The following is a 22,013-nucleotide window of genomic DNA, read 5'->3' as shown; positions in this document are numbered from 1 at the left end:
GTCTAGGTCTGTTCTGTGTGTCTCCGTTCCTCCTTACACGAGAGGACTGTGTGAGGGTGGGTTTTTCTCTTGGTGATGGAAGAGACACAAGAAGGAAACCTCACATCTGGAAGTACATTTCAAGCCTTTGCTTAGATCATGTCCATGAACATTCCATTGGCCAAAGCAAATCACATGGCCCTGGGAAACACCAGTACAGTGGAGAAATGTGTCTGGTCTCTGTTGAGAGCAACTATGGTATCCCATGTCAAAGGTTGTGGGTCCAGGGAAGGTTGATGGATTGGGAACAGTAACATAAGGTACCACAGAAACATTAGAATGTTAGATTGATGCAGAATTTTGAGCCTTTGTTTTAATTCTGACTTCTATTCTTTCTCTACCTGTTTAGTACATTTTCTAATATACTAATCCTCATGGTTCGTGCCTATATCAAAATCGTATATGAGATTGATTGTCTAAGAAAAGAGTTTATTCTCATCATTCATGGTTTCTGTATTTGCAGACTTTCTTGCTAAAATTGTTTTGTGACCCTAAAGTCAGTACTCACGGCACTTTCTTTTTATTTGTTAATTCTTTATTGATTAAAGTATTACATATGTCTCCTTTTTCCCTCATGGACCTTTCCCCGACCACCCACTCATGGCACTTTCATGGTTTTTTGCAGACAGGCACTTGCACTAAACAACAACAAAGAATTTGAACAAGGTGACCCTCTGCTTTCTTGTTTCAGCTCTCAGACTGCAATCAAGTGTTCTTTTGGTGGACTACTGAATGCTTTGTTTTTCTTATTTTTGTGTACTTCTTGTTGGTGATGTTGCTGTTTCAAATGGCCCCTAAGTGCAGTGTTGAAGTACTGTGGTCCTGTCTAGTGTTCCTTAGTGCAAGAAGTCTGTGGTGTGCCTTAAGAGAGAGTACCTGTGTGAGACAAGCTTTGTTCAGGAATGGATTATAGTGTTGTTGACTTTGAGTTCAGTATTAATGAGTTTTATATATATTAAGTTGTCCTTAAACACAAACACGTAAAACAAAGTTATGTGTTGACTGGTTGATGAATCTATGACCAGAGGCTTTCAGGAACCTAACCTTGTATTCGATATTTCAGTGTTTGCAGAACTTTATGGACCATAACTACTGCAAGTACTGGGAATTGACTGGAATCTATTTTAGGTGCTGTGGTTGAGCTGTTGGAATAAATTAGTATAGTATGTTTCAAACTGCCCTCTGTTGAACCTATTGAAGTGCCTCTCACTCCTAATGAGGATCACAGTCCGATGCCTTTTCTTTTGTTTGTTAACTGTTTATTGAATGTTCAATATGTGTTAGATGATGATTCTCATAGAATTCAAATATAATTTAAACATAAAATTATATACAATTATATTATAATGGTGGTTTTGAATATTATTTTTGTTTCTAAGCATTCCATTATAGTTTCTCATTCCCTTCCCTTTAAAATCATTGCCCTAGAGATTCCACCAAAGATGTTATTTTGAGGATGATGGTGGTAAGGAAATAAAGCTAATGGGTTTTCAGATCACTCTCATTGTCTTAAACTCAAATAGTTCTGTTTTTTTCTGTTTTACTTGAAGCTTCAGGGAATCCAAAACTTTATTTAAACAACTGGGTTGTGGAATTGAAAACGATAAAAACTCCCATTAAATTTATTCTTTTACTAGTGACCCGGTGCACGAAATTCGTGCACATTAAAAGGGGATTAATTAGAGGAAATAATTTAATATTGCTATTTGCCCTTTCTCTATAAAGTGTCAGAGATGAAAGAAAATTAGTAAAAGGTATATGAAAACCTTCCTCCTGTCAGAGTCTGGGGCTCACCACGGGATCCAGAGTCAAGTCCCTGCCCACCCACATGTACCTCAAAATTGCGTGAGACCCAGACCTGGCCAGCTCCCCCCCACCCCACATTGGGCTAAATCCAGACCCAGCCAGTCCCACCCTTGTCAAGCCCTGCCGGGCAGGGGCGTAGCCTCAGGTCCCCTGGCCCGGCACCAGGATGCGGGGGGTGGGGGGGGGGACGCGGGGCGCGTGGCCTGAGATCCCTCAGCCCAGACTGGGGCAGGGGCGTGCCTTGAGGTCCTCTGTCAAGCCCTGCCAGGTGGGGGACATGGCCTGTTGGGGGCAGGGGAGGGTATAGCCTCAGGTCTCTGCTGATTGCTCGTTAAGGCTCCTTATGGGAACTTGGCCTCAGCTGTGGGTGCAGCCATCTTTGTGATGGAGTGATGCTCAATTAGCATATTCCCTCTTTATTAGATAGGATTAGTTTGTGCTTACGATAGATACTTTTTAAAAAAATGTGTGAGGAAGACCCAAATAATTCAATAAAATATAAATAAAAAGTGTGAGGGAGAGAAGTTTTTTCCAGCCTCTAAGCTCTTATTTTCTTTTTAAACATATTTTTATTGATTTCAGAGAGGAAGGGAAAAGGAGCGGGGGGGGGGGGGGGGGAAGGAGAGAGAGAGAGAGAACAAACCATTGATTGGCTGCCTCCTGCATGATCGGGGATTGAGCCCATAACCTGGGTATGTACTCTGACCTGGAATCGAACCATGACCTCCTGGTTCACAGGTCGATGCTTAACCACTGAGCCACCATGGCCGGGCCTCTAAGCTCTTCTTAACGATTGCAGTCATGGTTTCATAATTTACAAAGAGACTAAGGCTTTGCTGATTTAGGTTTTAGCCAAGAAAATGTCAAAAAGAAAGGAATCTTGTTGGGTCTGTGTCTGGCTTTTTCCAAAATCTCAACTTGTAAACATAGTACATATAGTAAGATAATAAGCAAAGTAGGATAAGGATGGATAAACAAATCTAGGTAGAAATATAGGAAATTAAAATACTATTAATTATCAATATGTAAAACAGTTTGTTTACTATACTTTAACTTCTGCCTAATATTATCTCCATTTTGATTTCAAAATCATGGTTAATATTTAGTCTTTTTATCTCCCAGAAGCAAATAATTAATTGATTGTTTACTTCTCTAGGAAATGTTACTGATATCTTTTTGTTGTTGTTAATCTTCACCCGAGGATATTTTTCCATTGAGTGTTAGGGAGAGTAGAAGAGAGAGGGAAAGACAGAGAAATAGCCATGTGAGAGAAACACATCAGTTGGTTGCCTCCTGCACAAGCCCCGACCAGGGCCTGGGCCAGGGAGGAGTCTGCAGTCAAGGTTCATGCCCTTGACTGGAATCGAACCCAGACCCTTTGGTCCGCAGGCCCACGCTCTATCCACTGAGCCAAACCGGGCAGGGCTTGCTGATATCTTGCAGTCTTTTGCTTGCGTGATGGGTTTTGGAAATGCAAGAATTATTTGAAAGTAGTAGATTTCAGGGACACTTTTTTTCTTAACTTTTAACGTCTTTTCTGATTTCAGGAGCAATTAGTGACTTGTGGCTATACTGGAAAATTCAGTGAATAGGTAATTAAGGGAAATAATTAATATATCTGATCTGTTATGATAAAATATTACATACTTCAAATATAAACAGGCCTTTCTAATTATATTGTCAAATGGTTATCTTGTTAAATTTGTATCTCTAATCTTTAAATTGTGTGTGTGTGTACATAGATGTATTTCTAAGTGTAGTTCCTGCGGTGCAGTTGCTGCTGTGGGTGGAGAGAGGCCTGGAATGGCTGTGAGGGGCAGGGCCTTCCTTCAGCCACAGAAGTGCTCATGTTGTCCCTGTTACGTGTTGATGTGTTGGAATTCTCCGTAAGATATCCTTTGCAAATCAGGTTTTGCTGCTTCTTTAAAATATTATCTTTAAAATAATTTAATGAAAAATAAAATAGGGAGCATTATCTCAATTCATTGAGGTTTTGCTTTGTGGCATTTGTCGACAGTTTTGCTCAAATAAACTCACAAAAATTCTGAAAATTCTAAAAAAATAAAAATTAAAAATAAATAATTAAAACAAATAAGATAAGGTAAAAGTTATTTTATCTGGGAATGGGACATTAGTTATTCAGGTTTAGGTGATTAGGAGCATATGACCCGGATAAACAGGCATCAACTAATTTAAGCCTTCAAAAGCTTGCTTTACAAGTAACTGCAGCTGTATTGTCATTACAACTCACTTATTCTAAACCAGGATTTTGGTATTTACTTCCAAGCAGAGTGTTTTCCTTTATTATTTTGAATTCTTAAGCACACACTTTGAGATTCAAATGGGGCTCTTTGGCCTAGAGCCCACAAAGTGTGATTATTCAGTTTCTATCCCTCAAAACTCTGGAACAAATCAGCGTTAAGTTAAATTCACAAAGTTTTGGTAGATTCTTAGTGAGTGAATGCCTAAGATAGCCGTCTTCTAACCTCCTTTATTCTCAGTTCACCTGCAGTTGACGTTGTTAAATGCATTTGCCATGGGTTGTCTTCAACCCTCTTCAACATCAAAACAATTCTGCGCCATTTATTTCTTAATTACAGTCAGGCGCCACTTACTGCCATTTCAGTCAAGGACTTCATATACGAGGGCGGTCCCATAAGATTATAATGAAGCTGAAAAATTCCCACCACCAGTGATGTAGTGAGGTCACAGCTGTTGTAACACCAGCGCAGCACATGGCTCACGTGCTTGTGGAGGTGCTGGTGTAAACTAACGTGCTGCCGTCATACACAGGTGAAGCCCGTGTCATTATGTACAGAACGTAATGATAATGCATCATTGATAATGATACCAAACAACCGTGTCACTGGTTTCTGTATTTACTATACTTTTAATCGTTATTTTAGAGTGTACTTTTGCTACTTATAAAACAAGTTTGCTATAAAAGAGTCTGTTCTATGCTGGTAGGAGCCTCATACATCTATCTCATGCTTACCGTGGCTCTTGATTGAGTCATTTTCTCTTATGCTTGAATTAATCTTGTGTTTTATAAATGTAGTCTAGCCTAAGTGTGCAGTGTTTATAAGTCTATAGTAAGGTCTACTAATGCCCCCTAGACCATATAGCCTAGGTGAGGAGCAGGCTGCACTGTCCATGCTTGTGGAAGTGCTCTCTATGGTATTCACACAACGATGAAATCACCGGACAGCGCATTGCTCACAATGTCTCCCGTTGGTAAGTGGTGCATGACTGTGGGTGACTGCAGTGGGAGAGGACTGGCTCTCCCGCCCTTTCAGTGGGACATTTCCCCAGGAGTGTACTTCAGGTACGGAAATTCAAAGCTTTAGAAGGAATGTTGGGGAAAATATGTTTTCAAATGCTTTATTTCTATTTGAACAGTACGTGTAGTTATTCCAATATCCAGCCACTCTAAAACATTGCCCTTGTATTTGTAGATGAAATTTATTAGCCATATCCAGTTAATAGTAAATACTGTTTCATAAGGAGTAAAATGTTTTAAACTGTGCGTCTAGGTATATTTTTGTTTATTTAAACAGTTTTAACCACAAATACAAACTCTAAACAGTGCAGTGATTTGAAGAACAGTATGTTTCTTTCTAATTTCTGAATATTTACAGATCTTTTGTCTAATAGAATCTTCCTCACACTGGTTTCTGTTCTTTTGACATACCCCCATCATTTTGGGGTACTTTCTTACATTCTGGCGCAACAAAATGTTCCAGGCTCATTTTGTACTGTTCCTGCTTTGATGTTACCCATTCTTCTAGTGATTCACGGCTCCTTTAGCTGGGAATTCTGTTTATAAATCAAGATCTGGGCACTAGATATGGTCATTGCTGCTGGGGTGTCCTTGCCTCTAGACTCTTTCAGAAGACAGAGCTGGAGTGGGGAAGTAAACCACCCAATGAATGAAAATAAACAGGATATATGAAAAATTGTAAGTTCACACTGATACATCAAATTCTAATTCTACTTCCTAGCATTAAACAGTTCCATATTTGTATTTTACTTCTCCAACAGCGAGAAACTTGTCTTCCAACATCATCATTGTATTTGCTCATTTGTTCAGTGGTATGCTACACAGAAAGTAGTTTCAGAATTGCTGCACCCATAATCCTTGTCGTAGACAGAATTCAGAACAACCCCTAAGATTCCCTACCCCTCCCCTTTAGTGAGGATGTGAACCTGGGTATGATGCGGTACTCCTGTGATTAGGGTATATGTATGGTACAGCTGACTTTAAAAAAGTAGGATTATCCTCAGTAGGTCCAGCCTAATCAGGTGAGCCTTTAAAAGGGATTGGCGCCCGGCTTGCTGGTGTGGTTCAGTGGTTGAGTGTTGATCTATGAACCAGGAGGTCATGGTTCGATTCCCGTTCAGGACACCTGCCTGGTGTGCAGGCTCGGTCCCCAGTGTGGGGCGTGCAGGAGGCAGTCAATCAATGAATCTATCTCATCATTGATGTTTCTATCTCTCTTCCTTCCTCTCTGAAAAAAAAAAAAAAATATATATATATATATATGTGTGTGTGTGTGTGTGTGTGTATATATAAAGGGATTGGCTATTCCTGGCAAAAGATATTCAAAGTGTGGGAGGGATTTGACTGGAGGGATTTTATCTGTTGCTGGGTTTGATGATGAAAGCAGAATTGGATGAAGTTGGAAAAATAGCTTAGGAGATTTCCAAGCAAAGTGCTGAAGGTACTATCTGGTTTCTTTTTGCTGCTTGTAATAAACTATGAGAGAAGAAAGATAAATTGAAAGGTCTTGTTAAAAGGTAGCCAGGACTAGATGATTTAGTTAATTTTGAGCCTATACAGATGGCAATGATTATTAAAATGAAGAAACTGCTTCTACAAGTGAGTTAGAGAGAAAAAGCCAAGAGTGTGCTGTATATGTAACCTTTTGCTAAAACCTCAGAAAGATAAGCGTCAGAGCATTCAGTAACACTAAAGGCTCTTTCTAGAAATTAAGCATGTGCCTTGTAGATCTTAAGCGAGCCAGATGACCTGTAAGAAGGATATCACTTCTTCCTCATTTCAGCAGGAGCCACCGATAAAGACTGGGCTGTTTTGCAGAGATTTGGGACATGGCTTTTGTCTAATTCAGATTCAACAGGAGATTGTCTTGCTGGTTTTGAAGATGGAGGAATCCATTTGGTACGAAAGACACACAGCTTCTAGATGCTGAGAGCAGCTCTCAGCAGACAGACGGCACGGAAATAGGCATCTTAGTCCTATGACCACAGGGCCTTGAATTCTGCCAGAAACCTGAGTGAGCTTGGAATCGGATTCTTCCCCAGAGTCTCCAGAAAGGAATGCAACCCTGACATCCCGACTTCAGCCTGTGAGACCCTGAGCAGAGAATTCAGCCACATTGTGTTAGGACTTCTGACCTAAAAAACTGTTTGCTAATAAATCGGAGGTGTTTTAAACCCCAAAATTTATGGTAATTTGTTGCACAGCAATAGAAAATTAATATAGTTATGCAAAAACTAACAAAAAATAAACACCCATACTAAGTAAAAATGAAAGTTCCTGAGTAGGTGGCAGTGATTGTGATCAAGCCCAAGAGCAAGAGTTAGCTTTGAGTGTGAGGAGGGGATGGAGCGAACAGGCTGGGCACACATGAAGTTATGTTTAGAGACGGTGGATCTTTTTTTTTTTTTTATATATATATATATATTTTATTGCTTTTTTACAGAGAGGAAGGGAGAGGGATAGAGAGTTAGAAACATCGATGAGAGAGCAACATGGATCAGCTGCCTCCTGCACACCTCCTACTGGGGATGTGCCCGCAACCAAGGTACATGCCCTTGACCGGAATCGAACCTGGGACCCTTGAGTCCGCAGGCTGACGCTCTATCCACTGAGCCAAACCGGTTTCGGCTTACTATACTTTTAATCGTTATTTTAGAGTGTACTTTTGCTACTTATAAAACAAGTTTGCTATAAAAGAGTCTGTTCTATGCTGGTAGGAGCCTCATACATCTATCTCATGCTTACCGTGGCTCTTGATTGAGTCATTTTCTCTTATGCTTGAATTAATCTTGTGTTTTATAAATGTAGTCTAGCCTAAGTGTGCAGTGTTTATAAGTCTATAGTAAGGTCTACTAATGCCCCCTAGACCATATAGCCTAGGTGAGGAGCAGGCTGCACTGTCCATGCTTGTGGAAGTGCTCTCTATGGTATTCACACAACGATGAAATCACCGGACAGCGCATTGCTCACAATGTCTCCCGTTGGTAAGTGGTGCATGACTGTGGGTGACTGCAGTGGGAGAGGACTGGCTCTCCCGCCCTTTCAGTGGGACATTTCCCCAGGAGTGTACTTCAGGTACGGAAATTCAAAGCTTTAGAAGGAATGTTGGGGAAAATATGTTTTCAAATGCTTTATTTCTATTTGAACAGTACGTGTAGTTATTCCAATATCCAGCCACTCTAAAACATTGCCCTTGTATTTGTAGATGAAATTTATTAGCCATATCCAGTTAATAGTAAATACTGTTTCATAAGGAGTAAAATGTTTTAAACTGTGCGTCTAGGTATATTTTTGTTTATTTAAACAGTTTTAACCACAAATACAAACTCTAAACAGTGCAGTGATTTGAAGAACAGTATGTTTCTTTCTAATTTCTGAATATTTACAGATCTTTTGTCTAATAGAATCTTCCTCACACTGGTTTCTGTTCTTTTGACATACCCCCATCATTTTGGGGTACTTTCTTACATTCTGGCGCAACAAAATGTTCCAGGCTCATTTTGTACTGTTCCTGCTTTGATGTTACCCATTCTTCTAGTGATTCACGGCTCCTTTAGCTGGGAATTCTGTTTATAAATCAAGATCTGGGCACTAGATATGGTCATTGCTGCTGGGGTGTCCTTGCCTCTAGACTCTTTCAGAAGACAGAGCTGGAGTGGGGAAGTAAACCACCCAATGAATGAAAATAAACAGGATATATGAAAAATTGTAAGTTCACACTGATACATCAAATTCTAATTCTACTTCCTAGCATTAAACAGTTCCATATTTGTATTTTACTTCTCCAACAGCGAGAAACTTGTCTTCCAACATCATCATTGTATTTGCTCATTTGTTCAGTGGTATGCTACACAGAAAGTAGTTTCAGAATTGCTGCACCCATAATCCTTGTCGTAGACAGAATTCAGAACAACCCCTAAGATTCCCTACCCCTCCCCTTTAGTGAGGATGTGAACCTGGGTATGATGCGGTACTCCTGTGATTAGGGTATATGTATGGTACAGCTGACTTTAAAAAAGTAGGATTATCCTCAGTAGGTCCAGCCTAATCAGGTGAGCCTTTAAAAGGGATTGGCGCCCGGCTTGCTGGTGTGGTTCAGTGGTTGAGTGTTGATCTATGAACCAGGAGGTCATGGTTCGATTCCCGTTCAGGACACCTGCCTGGTGTGCAGGCTCGGTCCCCAGTGTGGGGCGTGCAGGAGGCAGTCAATCAATGAATCTATCTCATCATTGATGTTTCTATCTCTCTTCCTTCCTCTCTGAAAAAAAAAAAAAAAATATATATATATATATGTGTGTGTGTGTGTGTGTGTGTATATATAAAGGGATTGGCTATTCCTGGCAAAAGATATTCAAAGTGTGGGAGGGATTTGACTGGAGGGATTTTATCTGTTGCTGGGTTTGATGATGAAAGCAGAATTGGATGAAGTTGGAAAAATAGCTTAGGAGATTTCCAAGCAAAGTGCTGAAGGTACTATCTGGTTTCTTTTTGCTGCTTGTAATAAACTATGAGAGAAGAAAGATAAATTGAAAGGTCTTGTTAAAAGGTAGCCAGGACTAGATGATTTAGTTAATTTTGAGCCTATACAGATGGCAATGATTATTAAAATGAAGAAACTGCTTCTACAAGTGAGTTAGAGAGAAAAAGCCAAGAGTGTGCTGTATATGTAACCTTTTGCTAAAACCTCAGAAAGATAAGCGTCAGAGCATTCAGTAACACTAAAGGCTCTTTCTAGAAATTAAGCATGTGCCTTGTAGATCTTAAGCGAGCCAGATGACCTGTAAGAAGGATATCACTTCTTCCTCATTTCAGCAGGAGCCACCGATAAAGACTGGGCTGTTTTGCAGAGATTTGGGACATGGCTTTTGTCTAATTCAGATTCAACAGGAGATTGTCTTGCTGGTTTTGAAGATGGAGGAATCCATTTGGTACGAAAGACACACAGCTTCTAGATGCTGAGAGCAGCTCTCAGCAGACAGACGGCACGGAAATAGGCATCTTAGTCCTATGACCACAGGGCCTTGAATTCTGCCAGAAACCTGAGTGAGCTTGGAATCGGATTCTTCCCCAGAGTCTCCAGAAAGGAATGCAACCCTGACATCCCGACTTCAGCCTGTGAGACCCTGAGCAGAGAATTCAGCCACATTGTGTTAGGACTTCTGACCTAAAAAACTGTTTGCTAATAAATCGGAGGTGTTTTAAACCCCAAAATTTATGGTAATTTGTTGCACAGCAATAGAAAATTAATATAGTTATGCAAAAACTAACAAAAAATAAACACCCATACTAAGTAAAAATGAAAGTTCCTGAGTAGGTGGCAGTGATTGTGATCAAGCCCAAGAGCAAGAGTTAGCTTTGAGTGTGAGGAGGGGATGGAGCGAACAGGCTGGGCACACATGAAGTTATGTTTAGAGACGGTGGATCTTTTTTTTTTTTTTATATATATATATATATTTTATTGCTTTTTTACAGAGAGGAAGGGAGAGGGATAGAGAGTTAGAAACATCGATGAGAGAGCAACATGGATCAGCTGCCTCCTGCACACCTCCTACTGGGGATGTGCCCGCAACCAAGGTACATGCCCTTGACCGGAATCGAACCCAGGACCCTTCAGTCTGCAGGCCGATGCTCTATCCACTGAGCCAAACCAGCTAGGGCGAGACGGTGGATCTTAGATAGGAAGTTGATGGTGTCACCATCTCATGGCAGGGTCACTTCCTACCTTTGTGTTTGCAGATGCTGTGATGAGGCCTTTAGTAGGATAGAAAAGACTTAGAATAGCCACTGATGGTTGTGAGAGAAAAATTACTAGAAGAATTGTGAAAGCATTTAGGGATATAGAATGTAGACTTGTAGGGACAGTCATTCTGCATATTCATATGATATTCTTGAGTCTTATATAGGAGCTTGGGTATTTGAATGGAATACAACGATGGGAGGAGGTAATTATTTCAGAATAAAAGTACATTGTAGGTACAAGCAAAAGAACATTCAGGTTTATGCTGAGAGAGAGGTTGAAGTTTAGGATATTGAAAATAAAGAAAGTTAGAGAACTGGAATATAGGCTGTAGAACTGGAATATGGAATGCCTAGAGCCTAGAATATCAGGTAATAAGTATTTGTTAAATCAACAAGTATTGGAAGTTCATGATTTCAGAGAAGGGATCATGTATAGTAATGGAAGACGTAGCCATAGTTGGGGCTGCTGAAATATCTTAGAAAACATCATTAGGCTTGAGTAGATCAAAGAAGAATGAATTTATCTCTTTGATGTGTTCAAATGGATTTTAAAGTTGCTTGGGAATTAGAAAGACTTGGACTTCAGAGTCCTTGAGTCACAGAAGGAAATGACTAAGAATGTGATGGATTACACAACAGGGTCTGGGAACTAAGGCCTGTGGGCCGAATCCAGCCTGCATCCTGTTTTTGTACATAAACATTTCATTGGAGCACAGTCACGCCCATTTATTTACTACTAGAGGCCCAGTGCATGAAATTTGTGCATGGGTAGGGTCGCTAGGCTTGGCTGGTGATCAGGGCCGATCTGTGGGATGACTGGTGGGGTGATCGGGAGGGCCCCCGCTGGCACCCACCTTAGCTGACCTGGGGCCTGCAGGCTGGGAGCAGTTCCTACGTTGAACGTCTGCCCTGTGGTGGTCAGTGCACATCATAGCGACCGGTCGTTCTGCTGTTTGGTTGATCTGCATATTAGGCTTTTATTATATAGGATTGTCTGTGTCTGCTATTGTGCTGCAATCATTGAGTTGAATGGTGCAGTGGGAGGACATTTGGCCACAGAGCCTAAAATACTTACTGTCCTGGACTGTTAGAGAAAAAGTTTGCCAACTTGCAAATTAAAACCCTGAATGTTTTCTCCAGCAAGGTATATTCATAAAACATTTTATTGACAATTTTAAGAGGTTTGGTGATTCCTGAAAGCCTGTGAATGGACTCTGGTTAAGAACTTTTGGATCAAGGCTCATAGTATTGATACCGTTATAATAACCTGGTTATTAAATAAGAGAAAAGGAGTAAAGGGCAGACTAGATAATACAGGCATGCCATTGCTACGGCTTTGCTAGGAAGCTGCAGTTAACATTCTTCAAGCCTGTTCCCCGCAGATCGCTGGGGGAAGGGGCGGGACAATAGGTGCATGCCCAGTAAGGACTGGGTGCATGGGAAGATGCTCATCTGTCAGTCACACCTGGGAACAGCAGTGGCCACTGCAGCATGGGAAGAGTTAACATTTAAACTCCTGAACAAAGAAGTTGCTGGCTCTCTTGCCTCTCCTGCTTGCCTGTGCTCCTGGGACTCCTCTTGCAGGGGGTGTGCTCCCCTGCATTGGCCCACGTGGCTCACAGCCATGTGGGACCCACACAATGGAGCACTGGACTAAACCTGGCCCGAGACTGCATCAGACCCTGCTCCACTATGGATCAGGAACTCTGGACACTGGCTCTACTCTGGGCTCTGCTGGAGCCCCGCCGCACCTTTTCCAGGACTGGGTGAAGGACAGTGGGACTTTGCAACCCAAGAAATGTAATGCAACACCAATAAAAACCATTTCGTTCTCCCATGAGAGTCTTAGAAAATTCAATCCCACTCCCACTAGCGATGGAGAAATCCATTTCTCCGGCAACAGTACGTTCCCTGCTACATTTCTTCTCTCACAGGAGTTGCTGTGTTAGCTGGCTCATCATTCCAGAGACATGGCACATGTGTTTGTGGCTCCGAGAGCCTCACCTCATTCAGTGACTGTCAATGGCATTGCAGCAGGGCCGCTGTATTTTTTTAAATATATATATATATTTTTTAAATATATTTTATTGATATTTCACAGAGGGGAAAGGAGAGGGATAGAGAGCTAGAAACATCGATGAGAGAGAAACATCGATCAGCTGCCTCCTGCACACCTCCCACTGAGGATGTGCCCGCAACCAAGGTACATGCCCTTGACCGGAATCGAACCCGGGACCTTTCAGTCCGCAGGCCGACGCTCTATCCACTGAGCCAAACCGGTTTCGGCTTAAATATATTTCTTATTTTTGTTGTTAATCCTCACCTGAGGATAGTTTTCCATTGATTTTTTTTTTTTAGAAAGAGTGGAAGGGATGGGGAGAGACACAGAGAGAGAAACATCAATGTGAGAGTTGTCAACCAAGGTATGTGCCCTTGACTGGAATTGAATTCGGGACCCTAGTCCACAGGCCGATGCTCTATCCACTGAGCCAGACTGACTAGGGCAGGGCACCTGTTTTTGCAGCTTTTGTCATAGGAGCAACCACAAGAGTCTGGACAGTTTTCAATACAGATCAGCACGTGTGTGTGTGTGTGTGTGTGTGTGTGTGTGTGTGTGTGTACACGCAGAGGAAGCCAATATTAGTCATGGATCAGTAAAAGTATAGCCTATTATGAGAGACTTAAATAGATGCTTAATTTTTCTAAGTTGTTTCCAGTTAAGGATGCTAAATAAATGAAGGGATTTTTTTCCCTGTAGGAGGGCCTATGTTCAGATAAAAGAGAAAGAGAACAACTAGTTTATTTGATGAAAAAGTGTTTTAATCACTGCCTGTTCTTTAATAGGTGTTACTTTAAAATTTTTTCCACTGATGTTAGCCATGGTACTGATTCTGTTTAGATCCATTTAAGAATCCTTAGTTGAACTTCATTTTTGTTATGACTGATCTTGGTCACTGTTTTAACACAAGGGTACTTAACATTCCCGTTGCCTTTGTCATGCTTCTGTCTTTACAAACAAGAAACAACATTCGTAGTCTTTCAGATTTTTTCATTTTAACCTACATCAGCGATGAGAGAGAATCATTGATAGGCTGCCTCCTGCACACCCCCTTCTGGGGATTGAGCCCACAAGCTGGGCATATGCCCTTGTTGGAATCGAACCCAGGGCCCTTCAGTCCCCAGGCTGATGCTCTATCCACTGAGCCAAACCAGCTAGAGCGATCCTTGTTAATGAAACATCTCGATAATTCTAGTTGGATTGTGGTGATATCTTGTGACTCCCAGTATCTGTCATAAATGGCCGTCAGGCTATGAATGATGAGAAACGTAATACCAGAAATAATCATGAGACATCTGCAGATTCTACTTGAATATCCTTTCTGCATTATTCTTTGCAACCAGGCCCAGGGATGGTCAGTGTGAGTAGCAGAGATCCTGGTGAGTGTCACCTGCAAAGACTGGTATTAAATGCAGCTCCTTCAGCACAGAAACCAGCAAACACCCTTTAAGATGAAACAACTATCTATGAGTTTTTGTTTATTTGCTTTTCTTGTTTGTTCATTTGTTGCTTTTACTTTCTTATCCTACATATGAGTGAAATGATATGGTTCATGACTTTTTCTGTCTGACTTATTTTGTCTAACATGATATTCTCAAGATCCATCCATGTTGTTGGAAATGACAGTATTTCTTCATTTCTAATGGCTGAGTAGTATTCCATTGTATATATGTAACACATCTTCTTTATCCAGTCATCTATCCAAGGACACTTGGTTGTTTCCATGTTGGACACCATGATTAATGCTGCAATGAACATAGGCGTACAAATATCTATGCCAATAAATGTTTTCAAAATTTTCAGGTAGATAACCCAGGAGTGGTGTTGCTGAGTCATATGGTAACTCTAGTCTTAATTTTTGAGGAGCCTCCATACTGTTTCCATAGCAGCTGTACCAGTTTACATTCTACCAGCAGTGAATAAGGGTTCTTTTTTTCTCCACAATCTCTCCAACATTTGTTATTACTTGTCTTGTTGATAATAGGCATCCTAACAGGTGTGAGGTGGTATCTCGTTGTAACTTTGATTTGCATTCCTGTAATAGCTAGTGAAGCTGAGCATCTTTTCATAGATGGTCATTTGTATGTCTTCTTGGGAGAAGTGTCTGTTCAGGTCCTCTGCCCATTTAAAAAAAGGTTTTATTGATTTTAGAGAGACAGAAAGGGAGAGAGAGAGGGGGGGGGGAGAGAGAGAGAGAGAGAGGAGAGAGAAACCTCAATCGGCTGCCTCCCACATGTGTCCCAACTGGAGATCGAACTACACCCAGCTCTTTTCCCACATTGGGACCCTCTCACATACTGGCTTCTTTTCATTCCTTCAATCTCAGGTTACATGCCACTCATTCAAGTAAGTTTTGCCTGGCCTCTGTCTTCGTAACTATGACCCATCTCTCCCTACTGCGGAAGAGGTTCCACATGTCTGGGCCCCGTTTGTATGCTGTAGACTTGAACAGGATGTCAGGAGTTGGCCAGCTGCTGCTTGAGGCATTGTAGGCAGCTTGCACCAGAGATGTCTCCAGGCCCACGCGTGGGTATTGTAGTTCCAACTTATGCTTTCCAGAGAACTACAGTTAGTTTCCTTCCAAGTCATTTAAACACGCACAATTTGCTTCTTGTAGTAGAGCTTTATTTTTGACCTTTTCAGAATAAGAGACCTTACCATTATTACAGTAAAAAATATTAGGTTCGGCCTTGCTGGTTTGGCTCAGTGGATAGAGCATTGGCCTGGGGACTGAAGGGTCCTGGGTTCGATTCCAGTCAAGGGCACATGTGTGGTGTGTGTAGGAGGAAGCCAGTTGATGATTCTTTCTCCCTCTCCCTTCCTCTCTGAAATCAATAAAAAATATATTAAAAAATATATTATGTTCTCTTCTGCCCCATCTGAACCTGACTTTGTATGCAACCACTCTAGCTGACTGCTACCTAGGAGGGGAGTGTGTGTGTATGTGTGTGTTTAAGTTTGATAGGTACTCTGTGGTTGGTATGGTGTGGATGTCAGTCTTATACCAACATCATATTGTTTTAATTAAAGTGTTTTTATATTATACTCTATACTTAGTAAGGCGAATCTTCCTGAATGATTTTAAAGATTTTTTCCTTTCCTCACATATATATTCTTCCATATTATTATAGAATCAAGATTGTTGACACACTTTTAAGAAGTATGGATATTTTACCCCATTGACATACTTTTAAGAAGCATGGAGTTTTTTACCCCCAACCTCTTGCTTTTGCCTTGATTATTTGAAAACACTTTGTATTCCTTTTAGTTCTTTTCCATTGAGAAGAATCTTTAAAGAAGGGCCTATTTTATTTCTCTTTCTTTCCTAAAGAGAAGCTGTTATTTCCCCTCGGTTTTCTTCCTTATTAAGCACCTATATGTAAGCACTGTGCTAATTCCTGGACAGTTGGGGTTTGGGGGGTGGGGGCGAGGGTGTTACACAGTGAATTAAACAAAGTGAAAATAAACAAAGTGAAATAAACAACATGCATTTTGAAATAAAACTGAGAAAATAATATCCATTTGTTATTAAAATAGTGTGCTTTTGAGAGGACTAAAAAGTTTAAGCCTATGTCAGTTTCTGGTTCATTTATAATTTTTTTATGTTTGTTAAACATCTTTTTTCCTTTATTTATTTTTTATTTTTTATTTTTTTTAAGGGTCACACAGCAATGCTTCATACTGGCTCATGGCATCCTAAAATAAAGGGAGAATTTATGACTTGCTCAAATGATGCGTGAGTATTGTTGATAATTCATCTAATACATTCATATCTTTTAATATTTTAACATTTGTATTGTAACAATCTTGCCAGTAAAGTAGGAGATAGAGTATTAGGAATCCTGATGTTTATATATTCTTGCTCTTACTTAGACTTTAGCTGGCAGTGTAAGGTTTGTTTAAATAAATATTGAAACTATGCAAATGAGAGTTAGTATAAATTCCAGTAGAGTTTATTATGGAGTACAATGGATCAGATGGATGTTATTAAATGGACTCAAATGACTTTGAAATTGTGACGAATAATTTGTTACTTTTTTTGTTTTGTTAAGCCTCACCCGAGGATATTTTTTTCCATTGATTTTTAGAGAGAGTGAAAGGGATGGGGAAAGACAGAGAGAGAGAAATATCTCGATTGGTTGCCTCCCACACAAACCCTGACCAGAATTGAACCTGGGACCCTTCAGTCCTCCCACTGAGCTAAACCAGCTAGGGCTAATTTGTTACTTTTTATAGTTAAGACTGATTTTCATCTGAGTCTAATTGCTAATATGTTTCTCGTTTAAATAATTGTTTCTTGGCAGTAATAACTGAAAAAATTGATTAAATGGTTATTAAGATTCTTTTCCATTATATCTGTTAGCCTAGGACTCAGGAATATTACAGGGAATATTTGGGCAGCTTTTTCCTGCATTGTCATATTGTATGATTCACTTTTAGTACTAAAAGTCGTTCACAAGAATGTGCTATTTGTAATATTACAGAGAAATTACAACAAAAATCCTATAAATTAAAAAGCATAGATGGTGTTATTTAGGTGAAACACTCTTATATTTTAGATAAAAATAACATTTTTATTCTTAGATTATTTTGTCTTTTAGCCTTTTTCTCTCTGATACTTAACATTTGCCTTATTAACTCTCAAACTTGCTCTTTATATTCTTGGATATTTTGTTTTCTGGACTTTATCTTTCAGATAACAGACAAAAGACATAATTTTACTTCCATAGAACAATTTAAAAATTAACAGTCTAAAAGGAACTAAAATTTGGGAATCTATACAGAATATGATGGAAAAAAGATAATATTTCTGAATAAAATTTTTGGTAAATAGAACTACATTAAGTCTTTACTTAAGATCCTTGATAAGGTTTTAGAAATTGCAACTTTAAGTGAAATGAGTATAATGAAACAAATTTTACCATAGCTTAAATGATGTAAACAAGTGTTCAAGCCTGGCCGGTGGGACTCAGCAGTTGAGTGTCGACCCAGGAACCAAGAGGTCACCGGCTGGATTCCTGGTCAGGGCACATGCCTGGGACATGCCTGGGTTGCAGGCTCCATCCCCAGTAGGGGAAGTGAAGAAGGCAGCCAATTGATGATGTTTCTCTCTCATTGATGTTTCTATCTCTCTATCACTATCTCTTCCTCTCTAAATACCATTAAACAAAATTAAAAAGAAAAATATATTAAACCTAAACACAAACCAATGAGCTTGCTTTTTTTTTTTTTTTTTTTCAAATTTTTATTAAGGTATTATATGTGTACATATCTTACCATTGCCCCCCACCCCCACCCCACTCCCATACATGCCCTCACCCCCCAATGTTTTGCATCCGTTGGTTACTCTTATATACATGCATATAAGTCCTTCAGTTGATCTCTTATTTCCCCCACCTCTCCCTAACCTTACCCCTGTAATTTGACAGTCTGTTTGATGCTTTACTGCCTCTGTAACTATCTTTTTGTTCATCAGTTTATAATGTTTTTCATTATCCCCAAATGAGTGGGATCATGTGGTATTTTTCTTTCATTGACTGGCTTATTTCACTTAGCATAATGTTCTCTAATTCCATCCAAGTGCCTACAAATGGTAGTAATTCCTTCTTTTTTACGGCAGCATAGTATTCCATTGTGTAGATGTACCATAGTTTTCTGATCCAGTCATCTGCTGATGGGCACCTAGGCTGTTTCCAAATCTTAGCTATTGTAAATTGTGCTGCTATGAACATAGGGGTGCATATATCCTTTCTGATTGGTGTTCCTGGTTTCTTAGGATATATTCCTAGGAGTGGGATTACTGGGTCAAATGGGAGTTCCATTTTCAGTTTTTTGAGGAAACTCCATACTGTTCTCCACAGTGGCTGCACCAGTCTGCATTCCCACCAGCAGTGCACGAGGGTTCCTTTTTCTCCGCATCCTCGCCAACACTTGTCGTTTGTTGATTTGTTGATGATAGCCATTCTGACAGGTGTGAGATGGTATCGCATTGTCGTTTTGATTTGCATCTCTCGGATAATAAGTGACTTTGAGCATGTTTTCATGTGTCTCTTGGCCTTCCTTCTGTCTTCTTTCGAAAAGATTCTATTTAGGTCCGTTGCCCATTTTTTTATTGGATCCTTTATCTTCCTTTTATTAAGTTGTATAAGCTGCCTGTAGATGTTGGAAATTAAACCTTTATCAGTGATACCATTTGCAAATATGTTCTCCCATACAGTGGGGTTTCTTGTTGTTTTGTTGATGGTTTCTTTTGCTGTGCAAAAGCTTTTTATTTTGATGTAGTCCCATTTGTTTATTTTCTGTTTGGCTTCCATTGCCCTAGGGGCAGTATCACTGAAAAAGTTCTTTTGGCATATGTCTGAGATTTTGCTGCCTGTGGATTCCTCTAGTATTTTTATGGTTTCCCGTCTTATATTTAAGTCCTGTACCCATTTTGAGTTTATTTTTGTGTATGGTGTAAGTTGGTGATCTAGTTTCATTTTTTTGCATGTATCTGCCCAATTTTCCCAACACCATTTATTAAAGAGACTGTCTTGACTCCATTGTATGCTCATTCCTCCTTTGTCAAATATTAAATGCGCATATTGGTTTGGGTCGATATCTGGATTCTCTATTCTGTTCCATTGATCTATATGTCTGTTCTTGTGCCAGTACCAGGCTGTTTTGAGGACAGTGGCTTTGTAATACAGCTTGAAATCTGGTATTGAGATCCCTCCTACTTTATTCTTCTTTCTCAGGATTGCTGTGGCTATTCGGGGTCTTTTTTTATTCCAGATGAATTTTTGGAGAGTTCTTTCTAGGTCTGTGAAATACGCCGTTGGTATTTTAATGGGGAGTGCATTGAATCTATAGATTGCTTTGGGTAGTATGGACATTTTAATGATGTTGATTCTACCAATCCATGAACATGGTATGTTCTTCCATCTGTTTACATCTTCCTCTATCTCTTTTTTCAGTGTCCTGTAGTTTTCCGCATATAGGTCTTTTACCTCCTTGGTTAGGTTTATTCCTAAGTATCTTAATTTTTTTGGTGCGATGGAAAATGGGATTGCTTTTTTAGTCTCTCTTTCTGTAAGTTCATTGTTGGTGTATAGAAATGCCATAGATTTTTTGGTGTTAATTTTGTATCCTGCTACATTGCCGAATTCATTTATTAAGTCTGTTAGTTTTTTGATGGAGTCTTTCGGGTTTTTTATGTATAATATCATGTCATCTGCAAATAAGGACAGCTTTACTTCTTCTTTTCCAATTTGGATGCCTTTTATTTCTTCTTCTTGTCTAATTGCAGTGGCTAATACTTCCAGTACTATGTCAAACAGGAGTGGTGAGAGTGGGCATCCCTGTCTTGTTCCTGTTCTTAGGGGAAATGGTTTTAGTTTTTGCCCATTGAGTATGATGTTAGCTGTGGGTTTATCATATATAGCTTTTATTATGTTGAGGTATGATCCTTTTATTCCCACCTTGTTGAGAGTTTTTATCAAGAAAGGGTGTTGGATTTTGTCAAATGCTTTTTCTGCATCAATTGATATGACTATGTGATTTTTATCTCTCAATTTGTTTATGTGATGTATCACATTTATTGATTTGCGGATATTGAACCATCCTTGCATTCCTGGGATAAATCCTACTTGGTCATGGTGTATGATCTTTCTGATGTACTGCTGGATCCTATTTGCTAGAATTTTATTGAGGATTTTGGCATCTACATTCATGAGGGATATTGGCCTGTAATTCTCCTTCATTGTGTTGTCTTTATCTGGTTTTGGTATTAGGGTGATGCTGGCTTCATAGAAGGAGCTTGGAAGTGTTCCTTCCTCTTGAATTTTTTGGAATAGTCTGAGGAGGATAGGTTTTAGTTCTTCCTTGAATGTTTGGTAGAACTCTCCTGTGAAGCCGTCTGGCCCCGGGCTTTTGTTTGCTGGAAGCTCTTTGATGACTGCTTCAATTTCTTCCATAGTTACTGGCATGTTGAGCTGTTTAGATTCTTCCTGATTGAGTTTTGGAAGGTTATATTTTTCTAGGAATATGTCCATTTCCTCCAGGTTGTCCAGTTTGTTGGAATAGAGTTGTTCGTAGTATTTTTTAACAATCCTTTGTATTTCGGCGGGATCTGTTGTTATTTCACCTCTTTCATTTCTGATCTTGTTTATTTGGGTCCTCTCTCTTTGCTTCTTGGTGAGCCTGGCTAGAGGTTCATCAATCTTGTTTATCCTTTCAAAGAACCAGCTCTTGGTTTTGTTGATCTTTTGTATTGTTTCTTTGGTCTCTATGTCGTTTATCTGTGCTCTGATCTTTATTATTTCCTTCCTTCTGCTTACACTGGGCTTTTCTTGTTGCTCTTTTTCTAACTCTTTGAGTTGTTGGGTTAGGTAATTTATTACCCCTGTTTCTTGTTTTTTGCAGTAGGCTTGTAGAGCTATGAACTTCCCTCTCAGGACTGCTTTCGCTGTGTCCCATAGATTTTGGATTGTAGTGTTTTCATTGTCATTTGTTGTCATGATGTTTTTTATTTCTTCTTTGATCTCTCTGGTAACCCAGTCATGGTTTAATAGCATGCTGTTTAGTCTCCATGTGTTTGATTTCTTTGGGTTGTTTTTATTGTAGTTGATTTCCAGTTTTATGCCACTGTGGTCTGAGAAGATGCTTGATATGATTTCTATCTTCTTGAATTTGAAGAGACTTTGCCTATGTCCCAACATATGGTCTATCTTTGAAAATGACCCATGTGCACTTGAGAAGAATGTATATTCTGTGGCTTTGGGGTGAAATGTTCTGAAGATGTCAATTAATTCCATCTGGTCTAGTGAGTCATTTAGGATTGATGTTTCTTTGCTGATGTTTTGTTTAGAGGATTTGTCCAATGGTGATAGTGGGGTATTAAAGTCCCCTACTATGATTGTATTGCTGTCAATCTCTCCCTTGATATCCTCCAGGAGTTTTTTTATGTATTTGGGTGCTCCTGTATTGGGTGCATATATGTTTACCAGAGTTATTTCTTCTTGTTGGATTGCTCCCTTTAGTATTATGAAATGGCCTTCCTTATCTCTTGTTATGTCCTTCAGTTTGAGATCTAATTTGTCAGAAATAAGT

The 22,013-nt window shown here is 39.7% G+C and overlaps 1 protein-coding gene across 1 annotated transcript in view; it reads left to right on the top strand.

The window, feature by feature from the left end:
• WDR70 (WD repeat domain 70) overlaps positions 1-22,013 on the top strand; it is a 187,298-nt gene that overhangs the window by 45,788 nt on the left and 119,497 nt on the right. Inside the window, exon 9 of the mRNA XM_080679033.1 lies at positions 16,583-16,659. Within this exon, the coding sequence (XP_080535159.1) occupies positions 16,583-16,659 (77 nt within the window). The remainder of the gene's footprint in view (positions 1-16,582; positions 16,660-22,013) is intronic.

The sequence above is a fragment of the Plecotus auritus genome (genome assembly GCF_963455305.1).
Source record: "Plecotus auritus genome assembly, chromosome: 7".
NCBI lineage: Eukaryota > Metazoa > Chordata > Mammalia > Chiroptera > Vespertilionidae > Plecotus > Plecotus auritus.
The sequence above is the reverse complement of the archived record's forward strand: the minus strand, read 5'-3'. Positions and strand labels throughout refer to the sequence as shown.